The following is an 18,374-nucleotide window of genomic DNA, read 5'->3' on the forward strand; positions in this document are numbered from 1 at the left end:
CTGAAACACTATCAGGAAAATATGATCTAGAAATAAAGCAAAAGATGTGACTATACAACCTTTTCTTAAGACCTCAGATCAGAGGACCAGAGCATTCAGCCACACAAAACTCCCCTTGAAGAGATTAAGAGTGCCTCATAGATCTCAATCAAGCAAGAGGGCCTCTAGGAAGCTTAAGAGTGTTTCCCTCAGCCCTCTCAGCAGGAGTCCAAGATAAAGAATGGCTTATCTCAAACAGATCTGTAGGTGCACTTTTCGTCTAAGGGAGTGAACCCAGTGAGATTCACAGACAACTCATAAAATTTTAGAGCAAATTATATGAACAGAAACACTACCACCTTAGACTTAAAGGGATAGAGACAATACAAAAATGGAAAGATGTCAGACCTTCAAAATTCTACCGGTAGGAAGCAGACTGAGAAAACTTTTCTGCTACCTTTCCTGAAATGCTACCTTTCAACCTTTCATGAAATAGGAAAGATGGCTCAGAGGGTGGGACCAGAAACACAGAGGGTAGAACCAAAAGCCATGAAGAACTTATCAAGGCACTCCTAAATTTGCCCAGCCAGATAAAACTTATTTTCTTCATCATTTAAAAATTTTGTAGTTTGTATTCTGTATTCTGACCTCTGTTTCTTCTGTTGAGCACTGAGTGGTCATTTTAATCACTGTTTCCCTGTATGTAATATGTCTTTTTTTGTTTGTTTTCTGGCTGCTTTCTTTTCTTCTTTGGTTTTCATTAGTTTGACTACACTGTGCACAGGTGTGGTTTTCTGTGGATTTATCCTGCTTGAATCTGTAAATTTATGTCTTTTACCATATTTGGGAAGTTTCTGCCTCTTATTTTTTTATATAAATTTATTTATTATTTATTTTTGTCTGCATTGGGTCTTCGTTGCTGTGTGCGGGCTTTCTCATGGGTTTTTTGCTGTTGAGTTGTATGCGTTCTTTATATATTTTGCATATTAACCCCTTATCAGATATATGATTTGCAAATATTTTTTCCCATTCAGTAGGCTGCTGTGTCATTTTGTTGAAGGTTTCATTTGCTGTGCATAAGATTTTTACTTTGGTATATTCCCACTTGTTTATTTTTGTTTTTTCTTGCCTTTGCTTTTGGTGTCAAATCCAAAAATTTATCTCCAAGACTTATGTCAAGGAGCTTACCACCTATGTTTCCATCTAGGAGTTGTATGATTTCTGATCTTATGTTCTAGTCTTTAATCCATTTTGAGTTATTTTTTGCATGTAGTATAAGATAGTGCTCCAGTTTCATTCCTTTGCATGTGGCTGTCCAGTTTTCCCAACACCATATATTGAAGAGACTGTCCTTTCCCCATTTTATGTTCTTGGCTCCTTTGTCATAAGTTAATTGACTGTATATGTGTGGGTTGATTTCTGGGCTTTCTGTTCTATTCTGTTGATCTGTATATTTGTTTTTATACCACAATCGAGTTACTTAATACATTCATCACTTCACAGAGTTGCTTAGTTTGAGTGTGTGTGTGTGTGTGTGTGTGTGTGTGGTGAGAACACTAAAGTTAATTTTTGTATATGATGTGAGATGTGGGTCAAGGTTTGTTTTTTTCCTCCAAAACTCATATCCATTTGTTCCAGCACAATTTTTAAAAAAGACTTTTCCTTTCCCCCATTGAATCACTTTGGCACCTTTGTCAAAAACCAGTTGTCCATATGTGTGCAGATCTGTTTCTGGATTCTCTTATTCTGTTCCATTGATATATGTGTCTGTACTTAGATCAATACCACACTGTCTGATTATTGTAGCTTTAAAGTAAGTCTTAACATTGCATAGTATAAATCCTCCATGCTAATCCTTGCTTTGTGTATTCTAGTTCCTTTGCATAGCCATATAAACTTTTAACATCTCCCTGTCAATTTTTACCAAAAAGTTGACAAATAATTGGCTGAACAAGTAGAAGACAAATGAGTAAAGTGATATAAAATTTCAGCAGCACTCAATCAAGTTGATTTATATATTATAACTGCACCCACCAATAACTGAATATGCAGTCCTTTCCAGGGACACATGAAACGTTCTTCTGGATAGAACATATGTTGAAATCATACAGTGTATGTTTTCTGACCCCTATGGAATTAAATTAAAATTGGCCAAAAAAAAAAAAAAGGCATCAAGAGAAAATGGCTATATTTTTGAAGACTAAATGAAAGCAGCAGTAGAGGGAGCTATGTAAAGTGAAAAAAAATGTACATTCTTCCTCCTAAAAGTTATAAAACACAAATTCCCATTAAAATGAGCAACAAAATAGGATCAAGTTCAAATCCTGTACAGAAATATTATTTTTAAAAATGAAAGACTGAGGGGCTTCCCTGGTGGAGCAGTGGTTAGAGTCCGCCTGCCGATGCAAGGGACACAGGTTCGTGCCCCGGTCCAGAAAGATCCCACATGCTGCAGAGTGGCTAGGCCTGTGAGCTGTGGCCGCTGAGCCTGTGCGTCCGGAGCCTGTGCTCCGCAACGGGAGAGGCCACAGCAGTGAGAGGCCCGCATACCAAAAAAAAAAAAAAAAAGAAAGAAAGACTGAGTGTTGTACACAATGAATAGCAGAAATTTCCAATTAGATATTTGTATTCTGTACATTATGTATAAGTAGGTATTTAATAGGCATACCCTATGGGATATTGTGGTAAAAGTTACTAAAAACAATTTTCTATCTATCTCTTCCCTATCCCACCATGCTGACCATGTCACCCTGAACGGGATTGTGTTGTTACAGGTGTCAGTGTCCTTTGAGGACGTGACTGTGGACTTCAGCAGGGAGGAGTGGCAGCAGCTGGATTCTACTCAAAGGCGCCTGTACCAGGACGTGATGCTGGAGAACTATAGCCACCTTCTCTCACTGGGTAAGCAGAGCCACTCTGTGAACCTACAAGGACCTTGTTATAGGTAAAATTGTGGCCCCTCCCCAAAGAAAATATGTTGAAGCCCTAACCCCCACTACTTCTGAATGTGACCTTATTTAGAAATAGGGTCTATCCAGAAGTAATCAAGCAAAAACAGGGTCATTAGATGGGCCCTAATCCAATATGACTGGCATCCTTATAAAAAAGGGACATCTAGACACAGAGACACAGAAACACAGAGGGAAAGCAATGTGAAGACATACAAGGAAAAGATGACCATGTGACTGGAGTGAGGCATCTATAGGACAAGAAATGCCTGAGGCCACGAGAAGCCAGGAGTGAGGCATGGAACAGTTCCCTCCCTAGCACCTTCAAAAAGAGCATGGCCCTGCTTACACCTTGATTTTAGACTTCTGGCCTCCAGAACTTCAAGACAATAAATTTCTGTTGTTCTGAGCCACCCAGTTTGTGGTACTTTGTTACAACAGCCCTAGGAAACTAGCACAGCTTTCTGTACTGGGAAGCGGGGTGCTGCCATAACAAATACCTACAAAAACCATGGAGGTGGCTTTGGAAGTGGGCAATGGGTAGAGCCTGGAAAGATTTTCAGGTGCTTGATAGAAAATGTCTGGATTGCCTCAGAGAAACTGTTGGTAGAAATAGGAGTGTTAAAGGTGTTTTTGGTGAGGTCTCAGATGGAAGTGAGGAACATATAATTGGAAACAAGTGGAAAGGTGATTCTTATTATAAAGTGGCAGAGAATTTGGCTGAATTGTGTTCTCTTGGGTAGAAAACAGAAGTCGTGAGTGATGAATTTGGATATTTAGCTGAAGAGATTTCTAAGCAAAGTGTTAAAGGCAGGGCTTGGTTTCTGCTTCATACTTACAGTAAAATGCTAGAGGAAAGAGAAATTGAAGAAGGAATTGTTAGTAAAAAGGAACTAGAATATGAAGATTTGGAAAATTCTCAGCCTATCCATACTGCAAAATATAAGAAGGTGTACTCTGGAAAGAGCACCAAGGGTGTGGCTGGACAACCAGTTGCTAAAAAGATTAGGTATATGATTTGTGGATCCAGTCAACCATCTCAGGAGAAACGCTGCCAGCTTGGGCTGAAGAGGACGGAGGCAGGGAAAAAGGAAGGAAGGCTGGGGTTCTGGGATTCTACAGACAGGAAACAGTCCAGTAAAGCTATTTGGCTGTGAACACCCTTCAAGAAAAGGGATGAATGACTCCCAAAATGGTTCAGAAGCCAGCAGGGCTGTCACTGCCATCACAGGCCCAGAGGGCACAGACTGGGGAGATGCAGGGTGACTGGCTGTCACCTCTTTGTTTCCAGAAGGTGAGCCACCTAATTAGTTTCAGAGCTAAGAGGGCAGGGCCACCACCCAGGTGTGAGGTCGCCACATCTGATCTGAGGTCACACCTCTTAACATGCTCTCTTGAACTCTCTCTTCAACTGTCCCTTATGGTACTTGTTGACTATCAATTTTGAGCCAGTATTTAGCCTTAGACGGAGTTTACCGCCCACTTTAGGCACATTCTCAAGGAACACGACTCTGGGAGGACCCAGTCTCAGTGCTCCAAGGACGGCTCCTGGCCTCATACCATCCACAGGCTGGGCCTCCATCATAAGGACTTGGGCCCCTTGTGAGCAGCAGTGGGAGGCAGGTGTTGCCCCTCCTTTTGTTTATGGAAGAGCCAGACACAAAAACTTACTCTTCAAGACCTTAGAAGGGATATCTCAACATGCCCCACACCACTGGACCCCTAGAAATTTCACTGCGATAGAAGACCCCGAAATTTTTGTCAGATTTATTTCCCACCTTCTGCCACACAAATGTCTTATCCATAAGTCTAGAGTAGTTGCTCCTCCTTGCTCACTAGGTCTAATGAGCATAGTATCATCCATGTAATGGACCGATGTGATGTCCTGTGGAAGGGAAAGTTGATCAAGATCCCTGCAGACTAAATTATGACATAGGACTGGAGAGTTGATCTGCCTCTGAGGTAGGACAGTGAAGGTGTATAGCTGGCCTTGCTAACAGAGAGAAAACTGCTTCTGCTGGTCTTGACTAACAGGTATTGTTTTTTAAAAAAGCATTTGCCAGATAAATAGCTACCTACCCGGTATCAAGGAGTGCGTTCATTTGCTCAAGCAACAAAACCGTATCTGGTACAGCAGCTGCTGTTGGAGTCACTACCAGGTTGAGTTTATGATAATCCACTGTCTTCTGCACAGGCCAAATAGGCATGGTGAATAGGGATGTAGTGCAACCACCACCCTGCATCCTTCAGGTCCTTGATGGTGGCAGTAATCTCTGCAGTCCTTCAAGAATGCGGTACTGCTTTTGGTTTACCATTTTCTGTAGAGGCAGTTCTAGTGGCTTCCACTTGGCATTTCCCACCATAAAACGCCTCACTCCATAGGTCAGGAAACCAATATGGGGATACTGCCTGTTGCTGAGTATGTGTATTCCAGTTATGCATTCCTGGACCAGAGAAATAACCGCAAGATGGCTTTGGGGATCCACTGAGCCCACTGTGTGTGATGGACCTGAGTGAAAACTCCATTGATCACTTCACTTTTATAAGCCTCTACGCTGTCTGGTGGGCCACAGTGATGTTTTGGGTCTTTTGGAATTAGTGTCAGTTCAGTGCCAAGGTCCAGTGATATCTGGTAAGCCTCATTGTTTTTTTCCCCAACGCACAGGTACCCTGTAAAGGGCTATAGGTCCCTTTAGGGAAGGTTGGGAGAAAGGTTAGTAGTATACATTTTTGGCAGTGTCATGGGTTCCTTCCTTCAGGGACCCAGCCTCCCCTTCATTCAAAAGTGTTCATTCCGGGTATATAAACTGGCTCAAGTCTGAGAATTGATTGAGGAGCCAGGACTCTGTGTTTTGATGTTTCAAGTTAGACTTCTGTTCACTTGACCTAGGACTCTTCTCCTTATACAGATCAAGTAAGAATTTAGTAGATTGCCCACCTATTTCTTTTCTAGGGATGTCAGGATCAACTAGCCAACCCTATAGATCTCTGTGAATTGGACTTTCTGTTTGTTTATTTTTTTGGCAGCACAGAAAGTTTGTTTTATTTCTAATGTATATTAAAGACATGTATGCATTTTTTCCTATTTGACAGTAGTATGGTATATGAGAAAGAAGTTTAGATCTTCACCTGGCCACTTGTTGAGTGACTAACTAAGCCTCTTACTAGCTATGTGATTTTGGAATTTTACCTCTCTGAGCCTCAGTTTCCTTATCTAAAGGGACTAAGAGGAGAGTTATTTTCAAGATGAAATGAATGAATTTATCTAAAGTGCCTAGGGCAGTGTCTGATACATAATGAATACTCAGTATTCTTTTATTTCCCCTTTCCTTGCTCTTAATTTGTTGATATGTCTGTCTGTGAGCAGATGAGCCACTCTGTAACAGGTGTTATATTTAATGCTATTCCCCTATTCTCATATAGTGTTAGAAGGATAGAGAGGTATAGACATATAACACATAAATATATGAGTATGTAGCATAGTTTCATAAATATCTGAAAACTGTTCTTTGCTAAATGTTCATATACTGTTTTTGTCCTGCTTTTCTTAGACTGTCCTAACTCTGCTGCCTTGAAAGAAGGTTATCTCTTAAATAATGGAACACTAAGATAAAGGTTTGTTTTGAAAGATGTCTGAAGTCTAATGAGTAGGAGAATGAATTAAAACAGTATTATAAAAATGTCTACTCTTATGTATGAATCGGACTTTTCTGATTACTGCTTTGAGCCTGTGGTAACCGCATCCACCTTGCATTTGACAACTCAATGCCTCTGTTTGGCCCCTGCCACCCCAGGATCCAATTACTCCCATTGCATTTAGGTTTCCCAGTTCACTGGCAGGAGTTCCCACTGAAATTTCTGACCTACAGCAAGGAGCTTGCAGCAAAGAGCAATCACAGATTACCCGGGGCCCCTTCACAAATTTATTAGTCACAGTCATCATGACAGGAGTGTCTCTGGACCCTCCCAGTGTGAGTGAGCAGACCTTCCACGATAAATCCACTCTAACATTCCAATCTCCCTAAGCCTTTGGATGCCTTCCTCTGTAGTACACCGAAGTAGTCCAGGCATTTCAGCTGCATTTAGTGTGGGCCATGTTTTGGTCCATGTTTCAACCAACCAGCCAAACACACTGTTTCAGCCCTTCCTAACCCCTCAAGTGGCAACATTACATTCAGAATCTGCTTTAGTGTACACATATCAATAATTTTGGCCTGATCCAACTTTATGTTCTTTCCATTATCCCACACTCTTAATATCCATTTCCACACATATTCCCCAGATTTCTGTCCGTATAGATTGGACAAATCATGCAGTTCTTTTGGAGTATGTCACACCTCCTCATGGGTCACACTCTGTACCTCACCCTTGGGCCTTGATGAGACTTAAGTCTAGTTACAGGTCTGGAAGCAAAGAAGGGTGGTAGGCATAGGTCCTGAGGGGAGCCAGCAGTACGTTACAAGGCAAGTCCCTCGGGGAGCCCACCGCAGGCTCCTCTGGCAGAGGAGGGTTAAACTTCTCAGTTGAGGGCAAAAGGGCTGCTTCTACTGACAAAGACTCATCTGAATTTAGCAGTTCAGTGTCCTCATATGTCTCCGTTCCAGTTTTCAGGATCCCGTTCCTTCCTCATCAATGCTCTCCTTTAACAGCAGACACTCTGTGAAGTTGGGAATTCAATTTGTGTTGTAATTTAGCCACTCACAGGATGAGACTCTGGGTTTGGTTTTCAGCCATCTCAGCTCTGCAGCTATAGGAGCTAAGGGTTACTTTCAGGACAGACAGAGAAATTTTCAGGTCACTTATGCGGTGCATGATCTGGAGAATCAAATCCCTGAGCTCATCCTTTTCTTTCCCCACTTCATCCAGCGCAATTAGGAGTAACCAGGCAATCTTATTATACTTGGAAGTTTGACAAAAATTTCCAAGGTATCAAATACAAGTTTATCCAGAACCTCACTTCTTACAAGCATTTGATTAAGAGTATCCAGTGTTGATATTTTGCATATCTCTATTGCCATGTTACACCAGGGACTATTAGTGCCCTCCTTACTACTGAAATAGAGTCATTAGTGCTTTTGAATCTAATCAGAATAAGGAGTCAATTCTAGAAATCCCATAACTAATTCAGAAAACTCATCCTTGAGATCCTGTTCCTCTAGAGCCACTCTCTATTATGGTTCTGCAGAGAAATAGAACCAATAGGATACAGGTATATACATATAGAGAGTATACACATACGTGCATGCGCACGTGTGTACATAAATACAGAGTGGGGGGAGAGGTTTATTTTAAGGAACCAGCTCACCCAGTTGTGGGAACTGGCAAGTCTGAAGGGCAGGCCAGCAGGCTGGAAATTCAGGTGAGTTGATGTCGAACTTTTGAGTCTGAAATCCACAGGGCAGGCCACAGACTGCAAACTAGGCAGATTTCTTATGTCGCAGTCCTGAAGCAGAATTCCTTTTTGCACTACCCCGTTTTTTGTTCCCTTTGCTCTCAGCAAGCACCTCAGCTGGTTGTGGTTTTTTACCAAGTGGGATGACCCAAAACTTTATTCCTGAAGGGTCTGGCCCATCAGCAGTGTTGCCCGAGTTGAATTGTTGTAGTTTTCCATTGACTTTAATCACAGGGCATGATAGTATGCCTTATGGGGTCTCCTGTATTCTAGACATACTCTTCTTTACCTCCATCATGATATAGCAGTCCAATTTCCCCTTGGTGGTCAAGATCAACCACCACAGCCAGCACAGTAACTCCCTTCTTTGCCTGTTGATTCAGAGGCATGAAAAGACCAAGATGTCCAGGTGGCAGACAACTTCCAGTTCAAGGGAATCATTGTTGTGTCTCTCGGTGGAAGTGTTCCTCCCTTTGGAACTAAAACGTGTAGAACAGCAGAGCATAAGGTTGCCGGTGCAGGAAGCAGAATTTTTGCTAATGGGTCACTAGTGGTAATACTAAGTGGTGCCACTCCTGGCCCGGGGCTGAGTGGGTGGGGCTACCACCCTCGTGGGCTTGGAGGACAGAGTGTTGTACCAATGAGAATTATTGTGAAGCCTTAAAATCTAATGGAATTTGCCCTGCTAGGTTTCAGACTTGCTTGAGACCTCCCATCCCTTTTTAAATTCTAATTTCTCCCTTTTGGAATGGGAGTATCATCTATCCTCTGCCTGTCCCACCACTGTATTTTGGAAGCAGATAACTCATCTGTTTCCACAGGTTTGCATGGAGAGGAATGTTGTCCCAGAATGACTCATACTCAAGTCTCACCTGTAAGACTTGGATGATTTAGATGATGTGATTTGAGACTCTGAGTTGATGTTTAGATGGGATTTTAGACGTAAGAGTTGATGCTGGGATGATTAAGACTTTGGGGGATACTGGGATGGGGTTAGTGTATTTTGCACATGGGAAGGACATGAATTTTGGGGCATCAGAGGGCCGGCTCTTACGGGTTGAATTGTGTCCCCTCAAAAAAAATATGTTAAAATCTTAACCCCCAGTACCTCAGAATGTGCCCTTATTTGCAAGTAGTAATCTTTACAGAGGGGATCAAGTTAAGATGAGGTCATTGGTGTGGGCCCTAATTGAGTGGTATCCTTACAAAAAAGGGAAATTTGGGCACTGAAATAGGCACACCTAGAGGGAAGACAGTGAGAAGAGATGCACAGGGAGAAGACAGCCATGGGACTGGAGTAAAATGCGTTTACAAGCCAAGGAATGCTAAAGATTTTTGGCAAGCACAAGTGCTAGAAGATGCAAGGAAGGATTCTCCCCTATATCTGCCAGAGAGAACATGACCCTGCTAACACCTTGATTTGAGATTTCTAGCCTCCAGAAATATGAGACAATACCTTCCTATTGTTTTAAGCCACCCAGTTTTCAGTACTTTGTTAGAGCAGCCCTAGGGGAACTAACACAGAACCTCAGAGAGGCTGCTTCCATCCTCAGCTGCTGAGTGCTCTGGGACATCTGAAGTGTGTGATGGTGTCATCCTTGATTGGTCTGAGATTCTTCAGTCCCTTTGCACCTTTGCGCTTATTACTCTTTTCCCAATGAAATGTGGTCACTTTTCCAAAGAACAAATGGAAAGCAATTAGCTGGACCCCATTTTCTATCATTTCCTGTTAACAGGATGTGAAATTCCCAAGCCAGAGGTCATCTTCAAGTTGGAGCAAGGAGAGGAGCCTTGGACGTTGGAGGAGGAAACCCCACATCAGAGCTGCTCAGGTGAGCGAGTGTGATCCGGGCAGAAGGGAGACATGGAAATACTTGAGGCTGATACTTGTAAAAGGCTATGATTGCTACCCTTTTTTTTTAAACACCTTTATTGGAGTATAATTGCTTTACAATGGTGTGTTAGTTTTCGCTCTACAACAAAGTGAATCAGCTGTACATATACATGTATCCCCATATCTCTTCCCTCTTGCGTCTCCCTCCCTCCCACCCTCCCTTCCCACCCCTCTAGGTGGTCACAAAGCACCAAACTGATCTCCCTGTGCTATGCGGGTGCTTCCCACTGAAGGTTCAAAACTTTAGAGACTTCTTGAAAATAGATAATATTGGCCTCTCTGGTACCAAATTGCTCTCTCCCTCTATTTCCCTTACTGTTATCAACTGTCTTCTTGGTTTGGCTTTCCTCCAGGAGAATTGCTGCAATATGTATAGTCTCGATCACATGACAGGCTTCCTCAGTATGGATCTGGTTTTCTTGGATATTCTCTCCTTCCATCACATTTTTATGCTTTAGTACCGAAACCCCACTCCCAGGGTCTTAGGTCCTTATCATATACATTCAGGTTTTAATGGATTTACCATCTTTGAAGATCAGTTGGTTGCCTCACTCCTGTTCTCCCTGGTGCCTTTTCACCTTCTTCTCCATCTCATTTTCATCTTCTCACTCTAAGATACCAATAAACTGTTATCTACAACCAGCCTCACCTTCCTTTCTCTTTGTAGGTATTGCCTTTAGATTCCTCACTTCTCTCCACCTTCCCTATCTCACGCCTCTCTCCCATCTTCTGGCTTTGTGATCACTGTCACCTAGCATTTTTTCTTTTAAAATCAGCTTTATTAAGGTATAATTTACATACCATAAAATGTATCCATTTTAAGAATACAGTTTCCTGAGTTTTGACAAAGGTACACACTGATATAACCACCACCCCAATCATGACATATTACATTCCATCACACAGAATGCACCTTCATGCCCCTTGAAGTTAATACTCAACACCACTTCGGCCCCAGGCAACCATTGGCATGCTTTTTGTTATTATAGATTAGATTTGTCTTTATTAGGGTTTCATATAAATGGAATCATACTGTATATACCCTTTGGCGTCTGACTTTATTTGTTCAGCATAATGATTTTGCAATTCATTCATGTTATTGAGTGTATCACTAATTTGTTCCTTTTAAATAGTGAATACTATTCCGTGGTATGACTATACTGTAATTTGTTTATCTCTATACCTGTTGATGACAGGTGGTCATTGTTTGGTTATTATGAATAAAGCTGCAGTGAACATTCTGTTATGTCTTTGTGTGAACATATGTTTACGTTTCTCTTGCGTAACTCACCTAGGAGTGGAGTTGCTGGTATAATATAATCAGTGTTTGCTTACCTTTCTTATAATTTCTTATAATTGCCAAACTGTCTTCCAAAGTGGCTGTATTATTATACATTCCTAACAGCAATACATGAGAATTTCTGTTGTTCCAAATCCTCACCAACACTTGCTATCGTCAGTCTCTTTAATCTTTGCTATTATAGTGGATGTATGAGTTTAAGTTGCATTCCTCTGATGAGTAATGATGTTAAGTATCTTTTCATGTGCTTATTGACCATTTGTACATTTTTGTGAGTTGTGTATTCAAATATCTTTCCCATTTTTTATTGGGTTGTTTGTCTTCTTTTTATTGAGTTTTAAGAGTTGTTTATATTTGCTTTATACAACTCCTAAGCCAGATATATGTATCACTGATATTTTGTTCCAATCTGTGCCTTGCAATTTTTTAAAATATTTTTTTAACTTTTATTTTATATTGGAGTATAGCCGATTAACAATGCTGTGATAGTTTCAGGTGCACAGCAGAGTGACTCAGCCATACATACACATGTATCCATTCTCCCCCCAGCCTCCCCTTCCATCTAGGCTGCCACATAACATTGAGCAGAGTTCCCTGTGCTATACAGTAGGTCCCTGTTGGTTATCCTTTTTAAATATAGCAGCGTATACATGTCAATCCCAAACTCCCTAACTATCCCTTCCCTCCACCCTTCCCCCCACTGGTAACCATAAGTTCATTCTCTAAGTCTGTGAGTCCGTTTGTGCCTTGCAATTTTATTTTCTTACTGTTGCCTATCAAAAGGCAAATATTTTAATGGAGTCTAATTTATCATCTTTTCAAACTTTTAGTATTTTTTGTGATCTGTTTAAGAAATCTTTGCCTACTACAAGGTCACAAAAATTTTCTCATATTTTCTTCTATAAGTTTTATTATTTTAGCTTTTTCAGTTTAGGTCTATGATTGATCCATTTTGTGTGTTTAATGTAAGGATTGATGTTCATTTTTTTCAATACGACATTCAGTTGTTCTAGAACCATTTCCCACTGAATTTCCTAGGCACATTTATTAAGATCAATTGATTTCATATATGTGAACCTATTTCTGGATTCTCTATTCTGTTCAATTGATCTATATGTCTTTCTGTTTTAAAATGAAGGTTTTATTATTATTTAGGTATGGTGAGATCAACAGATCCAGAGACAACTGCCATTGAAAATAGTTTGTAACTCACAGTTCTCAAGAGGAGGAGGCATGCCACACCACGTAGGGTCACACCAGGGAGCACCAGGGTCAATCACGAGGTAGAATTTGTGAGGAGGAGACATGGGCAAGAGACTTTATTGTGATTTTCATGGAAATAATGGGTGAGCCAGAGTAATCAGGCTGGGGAGGTTTAGAATTAGCTAGTTTGAGTAATTTCAGCTGGCTCTGGGGTGTAGGGAGTTGCCTGGTACCCAGCCCTGAGGAGATTTGGGCATGGGGCTAGTGGCTCAACCTGTGAGATCGTGATGAAGGAGATAATTGGTGGATATGGGCTCTGGATTGGTTGTTTTGCATATGAAAGGTGCGTTAAAGGGAAGTCATTTACTGCCTCTAGGAAATAACTAGGCCTGGGAGGGGCAGTCTCTCCAGGATCAGCAAGGCATCGGATGCCAGAGCATCAAGAATACAGAGAATAAGAAAATATAGTTAATACACTGTCCTTTTGCCAGACCTATACTTAATTACTGTAGCTTTTATAATGAGTCTTGAAGTCAGGTAGGGTAAGTTCTCCAGCTTGGCTTTTTAAAAAAATTACTTTAGCTCTTCTAGGTCATTTGCATTTCCATATAAATTTTATAATCAGTTTGTAATTTTTTTGAAAAAGCTTGCTGGGATTTTGGTATTAATTCTGTAGATCAATTTTAGGAGAACTGACATCTTAATAATATTGAGCCTTTGAATCCATGAATATGGCAACTTCCTACATCTATTTAGACCTTTGATTTCTTTCAGCAATGTTTTATAGCTTTCTGTTTAGAAGTTTTATGTATCGTCCATTAAATTTATCCCTAAGTATTTCATGTTTTTTGATACTATTATAAATGGCATTGTGTTTTTTTTTTATTTTCAGGTTGTTCATTGCTAGTATAAGTTGCTAGTGATTTATTTTTGTATGTTGACTTTGTATCCTGAGGCATTTCTAAATCCACCTATTAGTTTTCTTGTAGGTTCCTTGGGGTTTTTCATGTAAGTAATCATCATCACTTTAAGGGCACTTTTACTTCTTCCTTTCCAATCTCATGATTTTTATTTCTTTTCCTTTCCTTATTTCACAGTCTAAGACCTTTAGTTTGATGTTGAATAGAAGTGTTGAGCATGGGCATGCTTGCCTTGTTCTGATATTTGGGGCAGAAAGTTCGTACCATGAAGTATGATGTTAGCTGTAGGTTTTTTGAAGCTGCCCTTTATCAGGTTATGTAAGTTCTTTCTAATCCTAGCTTATTGAAGAGGTTTTCTCTTATCATGGTTACATATTGTATTTTGTCAAGTGCTTTTTCTTCATCTTATTAGAGTGATCATATGATCACTTTTATTTTGTTAATATGTGAATTTATTTATTTATTTTCAAATGTTAAATTGACCTTGCATTTTTGAGATAACTACTAGTTGATTTTGATTTATTACCCTTATTATATCAATGCATTGTTGGATTCTATTTACTGATTTTTTAAAAAATATTGGCATTTTTCATGAGTGATATTGGTTTGTAGTTTTCTCTTCTTTTGCAATATCTTTGTCAGGTTTCGGTATTAGGGTTATGCTGGCCACAAAAAAAATGAGTTGTGAAGTTTTCCCTTCTCTATTATCTGAAATAGTTTGTGTAAGATTGTTACTTTTTTTTACTGTTTCATGGAATTCACCAGTGAAACCATCGGGCTTGGAATTTTCTTGATGAGAAAGTTTTAATAACAAATTCAATTTCTTTAATAGACATAAGGCTATTCAGATTTTCTGTTTCATCTTTTGTCAGACATAGTAAGTTGTATTTTTTAAGGAATTTGTCTATTTCCTTTATGTTGTCTAATTTAATTCTGTTGTGGTCTGAGAAAAGAATATATTTAGCTGTTGATGGGTGTTGTGTACTAATATTGTATATATATATATAGTTTATATATAGATTTAAAGTTGGTTGTGTGTTGTTGAGGTCTGTTGCTTTATGGAATTATATTCTACTTGTTCAATCAATTATTTGTAATTATAGGGGATAAAAACTGACAAGGAGATTTTAAAGTTTATATGGATATACAAAGGACCTAGAATAGCCAACACAGTCTTGAGAAAGAAGAAAAAGTATGAAAGATTTACACTACCTAATGTTCAGATTTACTATAAAGCTACAGTAATTCAGACAGTGTAGTATTGGTGTAAGGACAAACAGATATATAAATGGAACAAAAGAGAGTCCAAAAATAGACCCACATGTATACGGACAACTGAGTTTTGAGAAAGGTGCAAATACAATTCAGTGGGAGAAAGGAACATCTTTTGAACAAATTGCACTTGAACAAATGGATATTAGTATCAAATGGAAGGAAAAAACCTTGACCCAAACCTCACACTATATACAAAAATTAACACGAGCCATAGTAGGACTGAATTGTTTCCATTGGACCAACCCATCTAACAGATCAAAACTGTTAATTCTATCCATCTCTTTTTTTTTTTTTTCGGTACATGGGCCTCTCACTGTTGTGGCCTCTCCCATTGCGGAGCACAGGCTCCGGACGCACAGGCTTAGCAGCCATGGCTCACAGGCCTAGCCGCTCTGCGGCATGTGGGATCTTCCCAGACCGGGGCACGAACCCGTGTCCCCTGCATCAGCAGGCGGACTCTCAACCACTGTGCCACCAGGGAAGACCCCAAACTGTTAATTCTGGAAAATATATTTTAAAAACTACTGAAGACACTGGAGAGTGACCAAAAGAACATTTTTCTAGGTCATCATATATTGAGTAATTTTGGATTGTATCTTGAACATTATCAGTGTTATGTTGTAGTAACACTATATTCTGTTACACTGTTCTGCGTTTTTTCATAGTAGGCAATTAACCAGGTTATACTCAAATCGGAGATGCTGTCTCACCTAAGGTGGATAGCAACTCAGATCTCTGTTCAGACTTCCTCTAACTTCTGACTTCTCTCCAGAATCTGCTTGCTTTTATTCACTCTACCAATACATGTTTTGTTTTGTTCCTCTAGAGCTTACAGTTACTGTCTGTAGAAGAATTTTTGTTTAGGAGGTTACTTCTCCATACTAGAAGTGGAACTCTTACAGTTGATCCTTGTGCATTTACCCTGTATTCTGAGACCTTGCTAATAAATTCACTCATTAATTCTAGTGAGTCTTTTTGTAAATTCCTTATAATTTTCTGTATCCATTGTCATGTCTTTTTATCATTTCCTTTTTAGTCTGCATGCCCTTTATTTTTATTTTATCTTGTTCCCAATCTGAAGGCAAAGTCTTTCAGTCTTTCAGCATTAAGAATATTAGCTGTGGTTTTCCTTAATTAATGTGTGGCAATTTATTTTTATTCCTAGTTTGAAGAGTTTTTAACATGAATGGATATGAGATTTTCAAAATGCTTTTTCTGCATTTATTAATATGAACATTTTATTCTGGTAATGTGATGAATTTCACTGATTTTCAGATGTTAAACTGACCTTGCATTCCCAGGATAAACCTTACTTGATCATGATGTATTATCTTCTTTCATGTATTTCTTGATTCAGTTTGCTAGTATTTGGTAAGGGTTTTTATCTCTTATGTTTCTGAGAGATATTAATCTTTAGTTTGGGGGGATTTTTTTCATCTTTGATTTCAGTATCATGTTAATGCTAACCTCATAAAATGAGTTGAAATTCCATGCCTGCTCTGTCTTCTGGAAGAGTTTGTGTAAAATTGCTATATTTGCTAGGATTTTTCAAAGTTCACTCCTCTGTTCGGTGATTTTGTATAAGATTGCTTTAAATTTTATAATTTTTCCTTAAATATATGATAAAATTTACCAGTGAACTCATCTGGGTCTGAAGTTTTCTTTGTGGGATTATCTTTAATTTCAAATTCAGTTTCTTTAATAGATATAGGAATGTTCACATTTTCTATTTCTTCTTGTTTTGATAATTTTTCTTTCAAGGAGTTTGTGCATTTTATCTAAGTTGTCAATATTTGACATTCAGTTGTTTCATAATATTCCTGTATTATCATTTTAATGTCTGTTGTATCTTCAGTAATGTGCCCTCTTTCTCTGAAATTGATAAAATTTCAATTCAACAGGATTACAAAAATATAAATTTGTATGCATTTAATAACATAGCCTCAAAATATATACAGAAAATATGGATTATACTAAAAGGAAAGATAAAATACACAATCATAGTTGGAGATTTTGATATGCCTATCTCAGTAATTGATTTTTATCTGTTTACAGACAAAAGAATCTGTAAAGATGTAGCAGATTTGAACACAATAAACCAGTATGACCTAACTGACATACCTAGGTCACTCCATCCCACAACTGTAGATTACACGTTCTTTTCGAGTGCATGTGGCACACTGACCAAAATAGACCCTATTTTGGGACATAAAGCTAATTGCAACAAACTTCAAAGGATTGAAATCATACATTATATGTTCTCTAGTTACTGTTAAAATAAATCAAAACTCTGAACAGAGAGACAATTAGAACATATCCAAATGTTTAGAAGGTAAGCAGCATATATACACATAGCTCGTAAGTCAAAGAAAAAAACACAGTGGAATTAGAAAATATTTTGAGCAGAATGATAATGAAGATATGACACATCAGGGCTTCCCTGGTGGTGCAGTGGTTGAGAGTCCGCCTGCTGATGCAGGGGACACGGGTTCGTGCCCCGGTCTGGGAAGATCCCACATAGGGATGAAGCTGAAGTACCACCCAGATAGAAATTTATTGCTTTCTATCAAGATGGTAGAGTAGGAAAATCCTGAGCTCATCTCCTCCCACAAACACACTTAAATTACAGCTACACAGAGAACAACTAACTATCTCCGAGAATGACATGAAGACTAGCAGAACAGATTTTCTACAACTAAGGATATAAAGAAAAGGCCACATTGAGATATGTAGTAGGGGCAGAGACACAGTCTATTCAGAACCCACACACCCAGTATGATGACCCACAAGCAAGAAGGTATCATAACTGCAGAGGTCCCCCTTGAAAAGTGAGGGGTCCAAGCCCCACGTTGTACTCTCCAGCCCAGGATACCTGCACTAGGAAGACAAGTCCCCCAACATCTGGTTTTGAAAACCAGTGGGGCTTACATCTGGGAAAGCTGGAGGGCTGTCAGAAACTAAGACTCCACTCTTGAAGGGCTCACATACAGACTTACTCTCTCTGAGTCCCATTGCAGAGGTAGCAGCTTGAAAGTGCCTGGGTTATACGAGAATGAGATTCACTGACTAATTTTAGAGCATGTGCCAGAGGGGCAGGGATCTAGTGGAACTTTCTCTAGGGACAGAAGTGCTAGTGCATTTTTTTTTACTCTCCTTCCACCTAGCTGGCCTGGTGCTGGCAGGTACCATTTCTGTCACTCTCCCACTCTCCATTAGCCTCACTAACACATGCACCCAGTGTTCCTCTAAGGACCCACCCCACTCCACCCAGTGGGCAGCCTCAGCTGGCCCCAGTGCCCCCCCAAAGTGGGTCCTGCTCCAGGAGGCCATTCCACCCCCCAGCATGCTCACAGCAATCATGGCCCAACCACAACAGGTGAGTACATGCAGCCCACACAGAGGATACCCCTGGAGCACCTGGTTCTGGTGACCGGGGGGATTGTATCACTGGATATTAAGAAGA

General features: G+C 39.8%; 1 protein-coding gene across 1 annotated transcript in view; it reads left to right on the forward strand.

The window, feature by feature from the left end:
* The window catches only part of ZNF81 (zinc finger protein 81), a 59,605-nt gene that overhangs the window by 31,358 nt on the left and 9,873 nt on the right, over window positions 1-18,374 (forward strand). The window contains exons 3-4 of the mRNA XM_024760074.1: window positions 2,754-2,880; window positions 10,056-10,151. Coding sequence (XP_024615842.1) covers window positions 2,754-2,880; window positions 10,056-10,151 — 223 coding nt within the window. The remainder of the gene's footprint in view (window positions 1-2,753; window positions 2,881-10,055; window positions 10,152-18,374) is intronic.

Source organism: Neophocaena asiaeorientalis, unplaced genomic scaffold, assembly GCF_003031525.2.
Source record: "Neophocaena asiaeorientalis asiaeorientalis breed wild unplaced genomic scaffold, Neophocaena_asiaeorientalis_V1.1 scaffold1755, whole genome shotgun sequence".
NCBI classification, from domain to species: Eukaryota; Metazoa; Chordata; class Mammalia; order Artiodactyla; family Phocoenidae; genus Neophocaena; species Neophocaena asiaeorientalis.